The sequence below is a fragment of the Otolemur garnettii genome, unplaced genomic scaffold (assembly GCF_000181295.1).
Source record: "Otolemur garnettii isolate 467f Iridium unplaced genomic scaffold, OtoGar3 scaffold00029, whole genome shotgun sequence".
Taxonomy (NCBI): Eukaryota; Metazoa; Chordata; class Mammalia; order Primates; family Galagidae; genus Otolemur; species Otolemur garnettii.
In genome coordinates, this window is record NW_003852424.1 from 16,563,414 (window position 1) to 16,575,566 (window position 12,153).

Genomic DNA, 12,153 nt, shown 5'->3' on the forward strand with positions numbered 1-12,153 from the left:
GTAGGCTTGGCGCCTATATCTCAGCAGCTAGGGCGCCAGCCACATACACTGGAGCTGCCGGATTCGAACCCAACCTGGGCCTGCCAAACAACAATGACAACTACAACGACAATAAAAATAGCCAGGCATTGTGGCAAGCACCTGTAGTCCCAGCTACTTGGGAGGCTGAGGCAAGAGAATCCCGTAAGCCCAAGAATTTGAGGTTGCTGTGAGCTGGGACTCCATGCACTGTACCGAGGGCAACAGAGTGAGACTCTGTCTCAAAAATAATAATAATAAAAATAAAAGCCTTTTTGTAGAGATGGGAGTCTCACTGTGTTGCCCTGCTGGTCTTAAACTTCTGTCCTCAAGTGGTCCTCCAGCATCAGCTTCCCAAAGTGCTGGGATTACAGGCATGAACCTGTGCCCAGGTTTATTCAGATTTTCTTAGTACTTTTCCCCTAATGTTTTTTTTTTTTTTTTCTGTGCCAGGGCCCCCACCCAGGATCCCACATGATATTTTTGTTATCGCATCTCCTCAGGCTCCTCTGGGCTATGACAGTTTCTCAGACTTTCCTGTACTGTGTGCAGCCCACACTTACATAGTAGGGAGTCCTTCACCTCCCTGAGAGTAGATAGCTACATAAATTATTTGCAGTTCTTCTGTGGGGAAGATTTGTCGCTTCTTCCCTGCTTATTTATTCTTATTTATTTATTCAATCACTTATTTATACCAATATGGACTCATGGACATTTATTTTATACTTTGGCTTATAGTCCAATATTTCATTATTTATTCCGTTGCTCATATCGTTCCAGCATTGGCATGGTGACTTCTTACAGTTGACACTTCTGTACTATTTTCATACTCTTTGCTGCATTTGACAGCAACTCATCAGAGACCAAACCCTGCAGGGTCACCCTAGAAAGAATTCAACTCACATTCTGAAGTATATGAAGCCATGAGATGCAGGATGAGACCTCCATTTTCTGTGGGCCTTACCTTTCCCCATCCAAAAATCTCTGAAAGGCTTTTTTTTTTTAAACAGAGCCTCAAGCTGTCACCCTGGGTAGAGTGCTGTGGCATCACAGCTCACAGCAACCTCCAACTCCTGGCTCAAGCGAGTCTCCTGCCTCAGCCTCCCAAGCTCCCAGCTATTTTTGGTTGCAGCCGTCATTGTTGTTTGGTGGGCCTGGGCTGGATTCGAACCCACCACCTTAGGAGTATGTGGCTGGCGCCTTAGCCACTTGAGCCACAGGCACCGAGCCTGAAAGGCTTAATATTAATTGGATGATCTGAAAGGAGCCCTCCAGTATTGCTATTTTATGATTTTTCCATGCTAAGAAAGAAATGTATTTGGGCCCAGCAATTACTCAAACTAAATACATTTGTTGCTGTTGTTGTTTTGTCTGAACTCACTTGGCTGGACCCACTTGGGTCATTTGGTGCTCCTCTGGCTGGATCTGCGGTGCCTGGTGTGATGCCCACTCCTGGTTGGGTCTGTAGGCCACTCCCAGAAGAGACCGGAATGGAATTGCTTGGCAGCCCAGCTGAAGACACATCCTGTAAGTTTCCACATGCCCAGAAACGGGCCCATTATTTTCAGGTTTCAGTTCTGCCTGGGGTTACTGTAAAAATACGAGAGGCCATACCTACTGGGTAAAGAGTTTGGGTCTGAGACCTGCAGAGGAAGGGTCCAGATGGTCAGTGAGAGCACTGTCTCAAAGATGGCTTGCAATGTTGCTGTGTGTCCTTGAGCGAATTACTCAACCTTTCTGTGCCTCTAGTTCCTCATCTTCTAAATGAAGTTAGTGATTTTCTCATAGAGGGGACATGTAAGGATGTGATACATGCAAAGTGTTCCAGGAGGGTGCCCTGGGAGCCTGTGCTCCTGGGATCCAAATCTCCAGACATCTCCTAGCACTCTGGAAGGCCAAGGCAGATGGATTGCTTGAGCTCACAGGTTTGAGAACAGCCTGAGCCAGAGTGAGACCAAGTCTATAAAAAAAAAAAAAATGCTGGGTGTTGTGGCAGACACCTGTAGTCCCAGATACTTAAGAGGCTGAGGCAAGATAATCACTTGAACCCAGGAGTCTGAGGTTGCTGTGAGCTGTGATGCCACAGCACTCTATAGGGGGCAACAAAGTGAGATGACTCTGTCTCAGAAAAAAAAAAAAAAAAAGAAATCTCCAGCCATCAGGGACAGGTGTCTCCAAGGTGGGCCCTGAGGAGTAAACCCAGCTTCCCAAGCCCTTATGACTATGCAGGATTTACCAACTTACCGGCTCCCTTTTCTATCCTCTCTGGTTTCTCATCTCCTAAATGCAGGCACCAGCAACTGAAAGGAAGTGTCCACATCATTGTCCCATGAGTACTTGGGGCAGAACTTCAGCAGCCTCTGTCACCCCAGAACTCTATCCCCAGGATGGGCAGTGGAGGAAAGAAGGAAGGGAGTCCTGGACAGGGTCATAGCCAGCCTGGGAGACAAAGAAGAGGGAATACTCACCAGGTCCCCAAGATGTGTCCACCCCTTAGCCAGGAGTACAAGCAACCACTTTCTGGTCCATTGTACAACATGTCCCTATATGCACCAAAATCTGTGTGCGTGCCTTAGGGGTTGCCATCACAGACCAGGCAGCCTAAGTAACAGAAATTTACTTTCTCCCAGTTCTGGAGGCCAGAAGGCCAAAGTCCAGTGTGGTGGGTAGGCCCAGGTCCTCCAGAGGCTATGAGGGAGGGTCTGTCTCACACTTCTCCCAGCTTCTCCTTGGCATTCCTTGGTATAGAAGCATCACTCTGATCTCTGCCTCCATCTTCACGTGGAGTTCTACCATTGTGCATACTTGGGGCCAAATTTCCCCTTTTCATAAGTCATAATTGGCTTAAAGGCCCACTGTACTCCACTGTGACCTCATCTTAACCAATTCCCTCTACAATGACTCTATTTCCAAATAAGGCCATATTTTGAAGTCCTAGCATGGGTGTCCAACCTTTTTTTTTTGTCTGCTTCACCTTGGAAGAATTAGAGTTGCCTTGGGCCACACATTAAATACACACTGATGAAAATTGATTAGCAATAAAAAGGTCTGTGCATATTTTTTGTGCTAGCCAATATCACCAGATAAGCAAAAAAAGTCCTCACAAAATCAGCATGTGGCCCACGGACTGCAGGTTGGACGCCCCTGCTAGGGCAACTGTGATATATGAATTTTGAGAGGACACAATTCAACCCAGAACACTGTCTTTCAGTCCCTCAAAAAATGTGCAGCCCAGCTCAGCGCCTGTGGCTCAAGTAGCTAAGGCGCCAGCCACATACACCTAAGGTGGCGCGTTCAAATCCAGCCCAGGCCCACCAAACAACAATGATGGCTGCAACCAAAAAATAGCTGGGCGTTGTGGTGGGCACCTGTGGTCCCAGCTGCTTGGGAGGCTGAGGCAGGAGACTCGCTTGAGCCCAGGAGTTGGAGGTTGCTGTGAGCGTGATGCCATGGCACTCTACCCAGGGGGATAGCTTGAAGCTCTGTCTACAAAAATAAAAAAATGTGCAGCCTTTGGGCAGTGCCTGTGGCTCAGGGAGTAGGGCACCAGTCCCATATAAAGAGGGTGGTGGGTTCAAACTCCGCTCCAGCCAAACCACAACAAAAAAATAGATGAGCGTTGTGGTGGGCGCCTGTAGTCCCAGCTATTCGAGAGGCTGAGGCAAGAGAATCACCTAAGCCCAAGGAGTTGGAGGTTGCTGTGAGCTTTGACTTCATGACACTCTACCAAGGGTTAATAAGTGAAACTCTGTCTCAAAAAAAAAAATGTTCAGCCTTCCATGTGCAAGTTATAGTCACATTCATACCATTCAATGCCTTCAGAAGACTTGGCCCACCCCAGCATCAACTTTAAGTCCAAAATCTCATCTAAGTATCATCTGAACCAGACGCAGGTGAGGCTCAGATATGACTCATCTTAGGGTGAAATTCCTCTCCAACCTCGAGCCTATGAAACCAGACAAGTTACCCACTTCCCAAAGAATGACTGTGGGGCAGGCAGAGGCTGCATGTTTTCATTCCAAAAGGGAGAAATTAGAAGGAAGAAAGAGATTGTGGATCCCAAGCAAGTCTGAAACCTGGCAGGGAAAATTCCATTTGATTTTTTTCCTTTTTTTAGGGCAAATTTCATTTGTTTTTAAAGCTGGAGAATAATCCTCTTTGGCTCAAAGCTCTGTCCTCTGAGCCCACATGGTGGCATTCCTGCCTCCCTGCTAGTGACAAGTGTCACGTCACCACCTTCAGTCCCACTGTCAGCTTTGCCTCATTGGAAAGAGATAGCAATATCTTTTATCAAATATACCTAATTCACCTCTCCAAACCTACTTCCAAGGTTGGGTGACCCAAGAGGACTACAGTCTAATCCCAACACTGTCCTTCCCAGAAATCTGGTTCTGCATCAGTCACTGCCTCACTCTTTCCATCTGCAAAATAGGTACCATATCCTTCCACACAAACTTGTGGTGAGATCTAGAAATTACATCAGTGTGCAGCACCTAGGCAGGCACCTGGATAAATGCAACCATTTTTGTTCTTAATCAGTTTCTACCAAAGCACACATTTATGTCCATTTTCTGAGGCAGGTACCTTTGACCAGCTATTTAGGGACCCGGTAGTTTAAAGGAAAAAAAAAAAAAATAAAGGAAGCTGAGCATAGTGGATCATGCCTGTAATCCCAGCACTTTGGGAGGCCAAGGCAGGAAGACTGGTTGAGACTAGCAGTTTGAGACCAGTCTGAGCAAAATTGCGACATTATCTCTATAAAAAAAGAAAAATGGTTGGGCACAGTGGCTCACACCTATAATCCTACTACTCTGGAGGCCAAGGTGGGCGGATCACTTGTGCTCAGGAGTTGGAGACCAGCCTGAGCAAGAGCAAGACCCCCATCTCTATTAAAAAGAAAAAAAAAAGCCAGACATTGTTGCAAGTACCTGTATATAGTCCCAGCTATTTGGGAGGCTGAGGCAAGAGGATCACTTGAGCCCAAGAGTTTGAGGTTGCTGTGAGCTATTACACTACAACTCTCTACCCAGGGTGTCAAAGTGAGACACTATCTTAAAAAAGAGAGAGGGAGAGAAAAGAAAAAGAAAAACTAGCTGGGCATGGTGGCACACACCTGCAGACCCAACTACTCAGGAGGCTGAAATGAGAAGATCACTTGAGTCCAGGAATTCAAGGCTGCACTGAGCTATGATGATGTCACTGCACTCCAACCTGAGTAGTGGAGCAAGATAGTATCTCAGACAAACTACAGTATCTGAATATTCAAGGAACTCAAATAATTCAACAGTAAAGAAAAAAACTTATAATCACATTAAAAAGTGGACAAAGGACATGAATAACATGAATAGACATTGCTCAAAAGAAGACATACATGGCTTGGCGCCAGTGGCTCAAGCGGCTAAGGTGCCAGCCACAGACACCTGAGCTGATGGGTTCAAATCCAGCCTGGGCCTGCCAAACAACAATGACAACTACAACCAAAAAATGGCCAAGTGTTGTCGCAGGCGCCTGTAGTCCCAGCTACTTGAGAGGCGGAGGCAGGAGAATCACTTGAACCCAGGAGTTGGAGGTTGCTGTGAGCTGTGATGCCACGGCACTCTACCCAGGGTGATAGTTTGAGGCTCTGTATCAAAAAAAAAAAAAAAAAAAGAAGACATACAAATGTCCAACAGGTGTGTGAAAAAATGCTCAACATCATTAATCATCAGGGAAATGCAAATCAAACCCACAATGAGACATCATCTTCCCCAGTTAGAATGAGCTGTTCTGGAAAACACAAAAAATAGCAGGTGTTGGCAGGGATGCAGAGGAAAGGGAAGTAACTCTTCTGCACTGTTGGTGGGAATGTAAGTTAGTACAGGCTCCATGGAAAACAGTATGGAGATTTCTAAAAATAACTAAAAATTGAATTACCATTCAGTATAGCAATACCACTACTAGGTATTTACCCAAAGGAGAAGAAGTCATTATATCAAAGGGATACCTGTACCTCCTTGCTTATTGGAGTCCTATCCACAATAGCAAAGATATGAAATCAACCCAGCGTCCATCAGTAGAGGACTGGATAAAGAAAATGTGTTTTAGGCCGGGAGAGGTGGTTCATGCCTATAATCCTAGCTCTTTGGGAAGCTGAGGCAGGTGAATTGCCTGAGCTCAAGACCAGCCTGAGCCAGAGCAAGACCTCATCTCTAAAAAAAATAGCCAGGCATTGTGGCAGGTGCCTGTAGTCCCAGCTACTCGGGAGACTGAGTCAAAAGAATCATTTGAGTCCAAGAGTTTGAGGTTGCTGTGAGCTGTAATTGGAGGCAGGGAGTGTCCCCATAGGAGAGTGGTTATGACATTTATAAGTGCCATGAGAGGATATCCACTGAATTCTACTGCTCCACACAATGGGATCGATACGGGATTGAGTATAGCCTCCGTCCCAGGAGATTGGAAAATAGGGAAGAGAAAAAAAGAAAAAAGGAACTTTTTTCTGTTTTTCCCCTTTCCCTGCAGCCCCTCCCAATACGCTGAATTTCAACGGAGCTCATCGTAAGAGAAAGACACTGGTGGCCCCAGAGATTAACATTTCTCTGGATCAGAGTGAGGGCTCCTTGCTGTCCGATGACTTCTTGGATACCCCTGATGACCTGGATATAAACGTGGATGACATCGAGACCCCCGATGAGACCGACTCACTGGAGTTCCTAGGAAATGGCAATGAACTAGAGTGGGAAGGTGAAGGTCATGGGTGTCTCTACGGCTTGCTGGAGCCACTGTCCATTCATCCTTGTAGGCTTAGAGAGTGGCAGGTGGGGCAGAGGCTCCACCTGGGCTCCAGGAGAGTCCATCTACCATCTACCCCTGCAACTTGATGCACATTTTTCTTAGGGACTTATGAATTTTTCTGGGAGACATGGCTGTCACCAGATTCTCAGGTGACTGAAATCCAAACACCCTGCATCAATTGATGCAACAAATACTCACTGAGCATTTACTCTGGGGCAGGTCTAGATTCAAGTGCTCGGGATATGGTGAGAATGTGACAAGAGAGATGGTTACAAGGACAGATACAAAATAAGGAATCAAATGTGCACAAGACCATTAGTCATCAGTGCTATAGGGCAATAGGGTGAGGTGATGGAATACAACGGTTGTTCTCACCTGGGGCAGGGGGCAGGGGGCAATCCAGCCCCCCAGGGGATACTTAGTAATGTCTAGGGAAACATGTGGTTGTCACGGCTTGAGGGTGCTTCTGGCATGGAGCAGGTGAAGGCCAGGGTGGCCAGTCAGCACCCTGAAGGACCCAGGATGGCTCCACCCCAGAGAGTTATCCAGCCCCAAATGTCCACAGTGCCCAGTGGAGAGAAATGTAGGGATGGGGCATGGAGGCTCTTAAAGGATAGTCTGCAAGAGCCACCCTGAATAGGTGTCATTTTAGCTGAGAACCAGGGGCAAGACAAGGATCAGAAAGGTCTCCAATGTGACTGTCATGGGGGGGATGGGCAAAGAAATAGAGGAAGTGGGTAGATGATGGGTGAGAAAGAGGCAGAAGACCACAGAAGACTCAGGAGGTTGCAAGGAGGAGTTTCTTTTATTCCTACTAGTCAGTGGCCTGAGGATCCACCAGATCTGATCTCCAATGTGTTTAGAAACCTTCTCTGTGGCATCCAGGGAAAAATGGATGGTAGGAGAGGGGCTTGGAGAATGGCATACTGGGATACTGTGGTGACCCTGAGCATGGAGAGAAATTAGCAGGTTGGGGGTCCCCTTTGGAAACAGAGCCCAGCACTTGCTGTGGGGGAATGTGGGATGTACAGTGAAGACACGGTCAGAAATGACACCTGGGTTTCTTTGGCCTGGGTAGGTGAGTGTATGGATGTGCCATGTCCTGAGACAGGAAGAATGGGAGGGGAAAAGGGAGTATTTTAAGAATGGTTAAGAACCCTGAGAACACACTTGTGATCCCAGCAATCTGGAAGGCTGAGGTGGGAGCATTGTTTGAGCTCAGGAGTTTGAGAATAGCCTGAGCAAGAGTGAGACCCTGTCTCTACCAAAATTAGAAAAATTAGCCAGGTGTTGTGAAACCTGTAGTCCCAACTACTCAAGAGGCTGAGGCAGGAGGATCACTGGAGCCCTGGAGTGTAAGGTTGCTGTGAGCTGGGCTGAGGCCAGAGCATTCTAGCCTCAGGCAGCAGAGAGAGACTCTGGGGAGAAAAAAGAACCTTGAGAAGCCCAAGAGAGGGAAGTAATGTGTAGATTACACAGCAAGTCCTTTGGAGAAATGGAGTCTACTCAGGTCACCTGACTTGCACCTCCTTAAGCACCTTTTTGGGTTCCACCGCTTTAAAAAAAGAGAAAGAGAGATTAGTATTTGTAGGTGGCATGATCCAACTTGGAGTTTTAAAAACAACTCCTTAGAGGTTGAGGGACAGACCATAGGGAGGGGTTCAGAGGTAGCTGGATCCAGACACACCGAGAGTGAAACAGGGCCCTGGAGATGTAAGGAATGCCAAGGGTTGGGCAAGATTTGGGGACCACTAGAGCATGGTTAATGAATCCAGACCCAGAACGAGGGTTGATCCTGCCTCTTTATGTACTTGGCTCCCAGGAGAATAAAAACCAAGCGCCCCTGCCCTGAGTGCACTCATGGTTCAGGAAACAACCCTTTTCATGCGCTGAGAAGCCCAGAGCAGGGGTCAAAATGATCAGAGCACTCTTGGGAGGCCAGCAAAGGAAATGTCTGAGAAGGCTCTCTGGAGGAGGTGGCATGTAAGCTGGGCCTTGAAGCGGGACTAGGGGAGGAAAATGGGCCAGCCAGGTTGGGAGAAGCAAAAGAAATGTGGACTCCAGCAGCAAAGGGAGACACAGAGGAAGGCTGGGTGGGCAGTTGGGAGAGGTCTCAACCCAGGTGTTTCTTCAGCTCACCCCCCAGTCTGGTTACAGATGACACCCCTGTGGCCACTGCCAAGAACATGCCTGGGGACAGTGCAGACTTATTTGGGGATGGTGCAGCAGAGGACGGCAGTGCTGCCAACGGGCGCCTGTGGCGGACGGTGATCATCGGGGAACAAGAACACCGTATTGACCTGCACATGATCCGGCCCTACATGAAGGTGGTCACCCATGGAGGTGAGAGTGACACCCTCAGCACACCCTCCCAGCTCCAGCCAAGGCTGCTGGGCAACAGGAGGCCCATCAATGCCCCTCTTTGGACCTTGGTCTTTTCATCTGATGCATGGGGATTTTTTTTTTTTTTTTGAGACAGAGCCTCAATCTGTCCCCCGGGTAGAGTGCTGTGGCATCACAGCTCACAACAACCTCCAACTCCTGGGCAAAAGCAAGTCTCCTGCCTCAGCCTCCCAAGTAGCTGGGAACACAGGCGGCTGCCACAACGCCTGGCTATTTTTTTTTTTGGTTGCAGCTGTCATTGTTGTTTGGCGGCCCGGGCTGGATTGGAACCTGCCACCTTAGGTGTATGTGGCTGGCACCTTAGCCACTTGAGCCACAGGTGCCAAGCCAATGCATGGGGATGTTAAGGTGTAGACTCGCTTGAGGTGGGCAGATGGTGGGCACAGCAGAGATTGCAGGGCATACCCTGAGTGCATCTGATAGCAGCTGCAGTTCCCCACCAAATGCAGAGACTACTCAAAGGGTTGCTGGCTCATCTGCCAGGTCCTGCAGCCCAGAGCTGTGCCCTCCTGAGCAAGGTGGATGTGGTGGGTAGTGCATCAGGCAGCTGAGATCTCAGAGAAGAATCTGCCATCACTGCCTGGGAGCTGGGGGCCACTCACTGACTGCCTCCCCACAGGGTACTATGGTGAAGGTCTCAATGCCATCATCGTCTTTGCCGCCTGCTTCCTCCCAGACAGCAGCTCCCCAGACTACCACTACATCATGGAGAACCTCTTCCTGTGAGTCTCCTCCCTACTGCAGGCAGCCTCTGGCAAGTTCTGGGGCCCACTGGCCTCTGGGGGTACCAGAAAAGGGTGTCGCTGCCACAGACCTCAAGCTGAGTCCCTGGTGGCCCACCGACTCCCCAGTGGCCTTCTCTCTGTGCTTCTCAGTCCTCCTTCACCTTCTCCTCCTCATCAGATCATTGTTATCACCATCTCTGTCATTTACTGAGCATTCACCTTGTGGCAGCCACAAAGCCAAGTGCTTCCTACATGTGAACACATCCTGCCTTTACCACAACCCTATGGGGTAGATGCCATTGCCTCCCAGCCTATGGGTGAGCAGCAATCTGAGGCACAGAGATGCTGGGACAGTGTGATTATAACAGATAATAGGTAATACATAGAAAGCACCTGATGATATTAAGATTCAGTAAATCGTTAGTACTCTTACCATTGTTATTGAGATTTCCAGGCCAGGTGCAGTTGCTCATGCCTATAATCCCAGTGCTTTGGGAGGCTGAGGCAGGAGGATCACTTAAGGCCAGGAGTTGAAGGGCTGCAGTGAGCTATGATGATGCTACTGCAATGGAACCTAAAGGAAAAGGAAGGGAAGGGAAGGAGAAAGGGAGAGTAAGAGAAAGAAAGAGAGAAAGAAAGATTTCCATTTTATGCAGGAGTGCTTAGATGCCAGGTTAGACCCAACAGCATAAGAAGGGGGGAAATGCGGCAAGAAAGAAGGAGTCTGGGGAGTTTGGAGGGTGCTCCTGGCATGGGGTGGGTGGAAACCAGGGATGTGCTCAGCGAATACTCTGCAGTGCCCAGGACAGCCCCTCCCCATAAAATGATCCAATCCCAATGTCAACAGAGCCAAAAGTAAGAAACCACGATCTGTCCACTTCCCTAGTATGTGTTTATCTCTTCATTCATCTGTCTCTCCACTCATCCATCCAGTTGCTAGCGATTTCCGGCTGTGCATCTGGGGATGCTAATGAATTTAATACAATCCCTGCCCCTAAAGATCCCATAGCCAGTGGGGAAACAGCTGCCTTTTGGGATTCATTCCTCCTCTTCCATCTTACCTCCCCACTGCCAAGCTCTGTTGGTTGGTTCTCCTCAGAACATCAAACATGCAGAGGTTTGTCACATGGGCCTTGGACAAGAGGAGGTAGCCGTGGAAGGTCAGAGCAGAAAGTAGCCTGAGATAACATGAAGCCCGCCTCCCTAATTTATAGACAAGGAAGTAGAGGCTGAAAAGGAGGAAAGTAGTAGAGGCCTGAGAGGGAGGGATTTTTCCGGCATCACTCAGGGAAAGACAAGTCTAAGGTAGATGTGTGGCTTCCTAACTTCTGGTGCCAGAGCAGGGAATGCCTGCCACACTGCTGACTCTCATGGGCACCTGCTCCCCTCTCTAAATGAGGATAATGGCCAACTCTCATGTGACATTAAATGAGATCATGTATATAGAAAACACTGGTACCTAATAAGTGCTCAATAAAATGGTAGCTTCTGCAATGATGGTACCCACTGACACACTTGTGGGCTGGGTGGGGATTATCTACCTTCACTTGCAGCCCTGGAGTGTGTCAGGACACCAGACAACACCTGAACAGGTGAGGCTGGCCAGCCGGAATAGGGGTAGAAGCAGAAAGGGTAGGGGCCACAGGTGTCCTGATGCTGGTCTCCTCCACATTGGGTCTCTGCCTTCTACACCCGGCAACCAGGTACGTCATCAGTAGTTTGGAGCTCCTGGTGGCAGAGGACTACATGATCGTGTACCTGAACGGTGCCACCCCCAGGCGGAGGATGCCTGGCATCGGCTGGCTGAAGAAGTGCTACCAGATGATTGACCGGAGGTGAGGGAGTGGGGGTGAAGATCTCTGGGTGATCGGGGGCAAGCGGGATATGTGTCCTTTCAGAGGTCCTTCTGAAAAGTGGCATAGTGGATTGCTAGGGCTACTGTGACACAGTACCACAAACCAGGGGCCCTAAGCAGCAGACAGTTAATCTCTCAACTCTGGAGGCCAGAGTCTGACATCAAGGTGTTGGCAGCATTGATTCCTCCCAAGGTGTGTGAGAGAGACTGTCCCACATCTCCTAGCTTCTGGTGACTGCTGGCAATCTTTGGAGTCCCTTGGCTTCTAGATGTATCATCCTAATTTCTGCCTTAATGTTCACATGGTGATCTCCCTGTGTACAACATGTCTATATCCAAATTTCTACTTTTTTTTTTTTTTTTTTGAGACAGAGCCTCAAG

General features: G+C 48.5%; 1 protein-coding gene across 1 annotated transcript in view; it reads left to right on the plus strand.

Moving 5' to 3' along the window:
- ATCAY (ATCAY, caytaxin) overlaps positions 1-12,153 on the plus strand; it is a 45,393-nt gene that overhangs the window by 15,913 nt on the left and 17,327 nt on the right. The window contains exons 2-6 of the mRNA XM_023512606.1: positions 1,487-1,545; positions 6,517-6,738; positions 8,947-9,132; positions 9,812-9,914; positions 11,621-11,752. Of these exons, the coding sequence (XP_023368374.1) occupies positions 1,487-1,545; positions 6,517-6,738; positions 8,947-9,132; positions 9,812-9,914; positions 11,621-11,752 (702 nt within the window). The remainder of the gene's footprint in view (positions 1-1,486; positions 1,546-6,516; positions 6,739-8,946; positions 9,133-9,811; positions 9,915-11,620; positions 11,753-12,153) is intronic.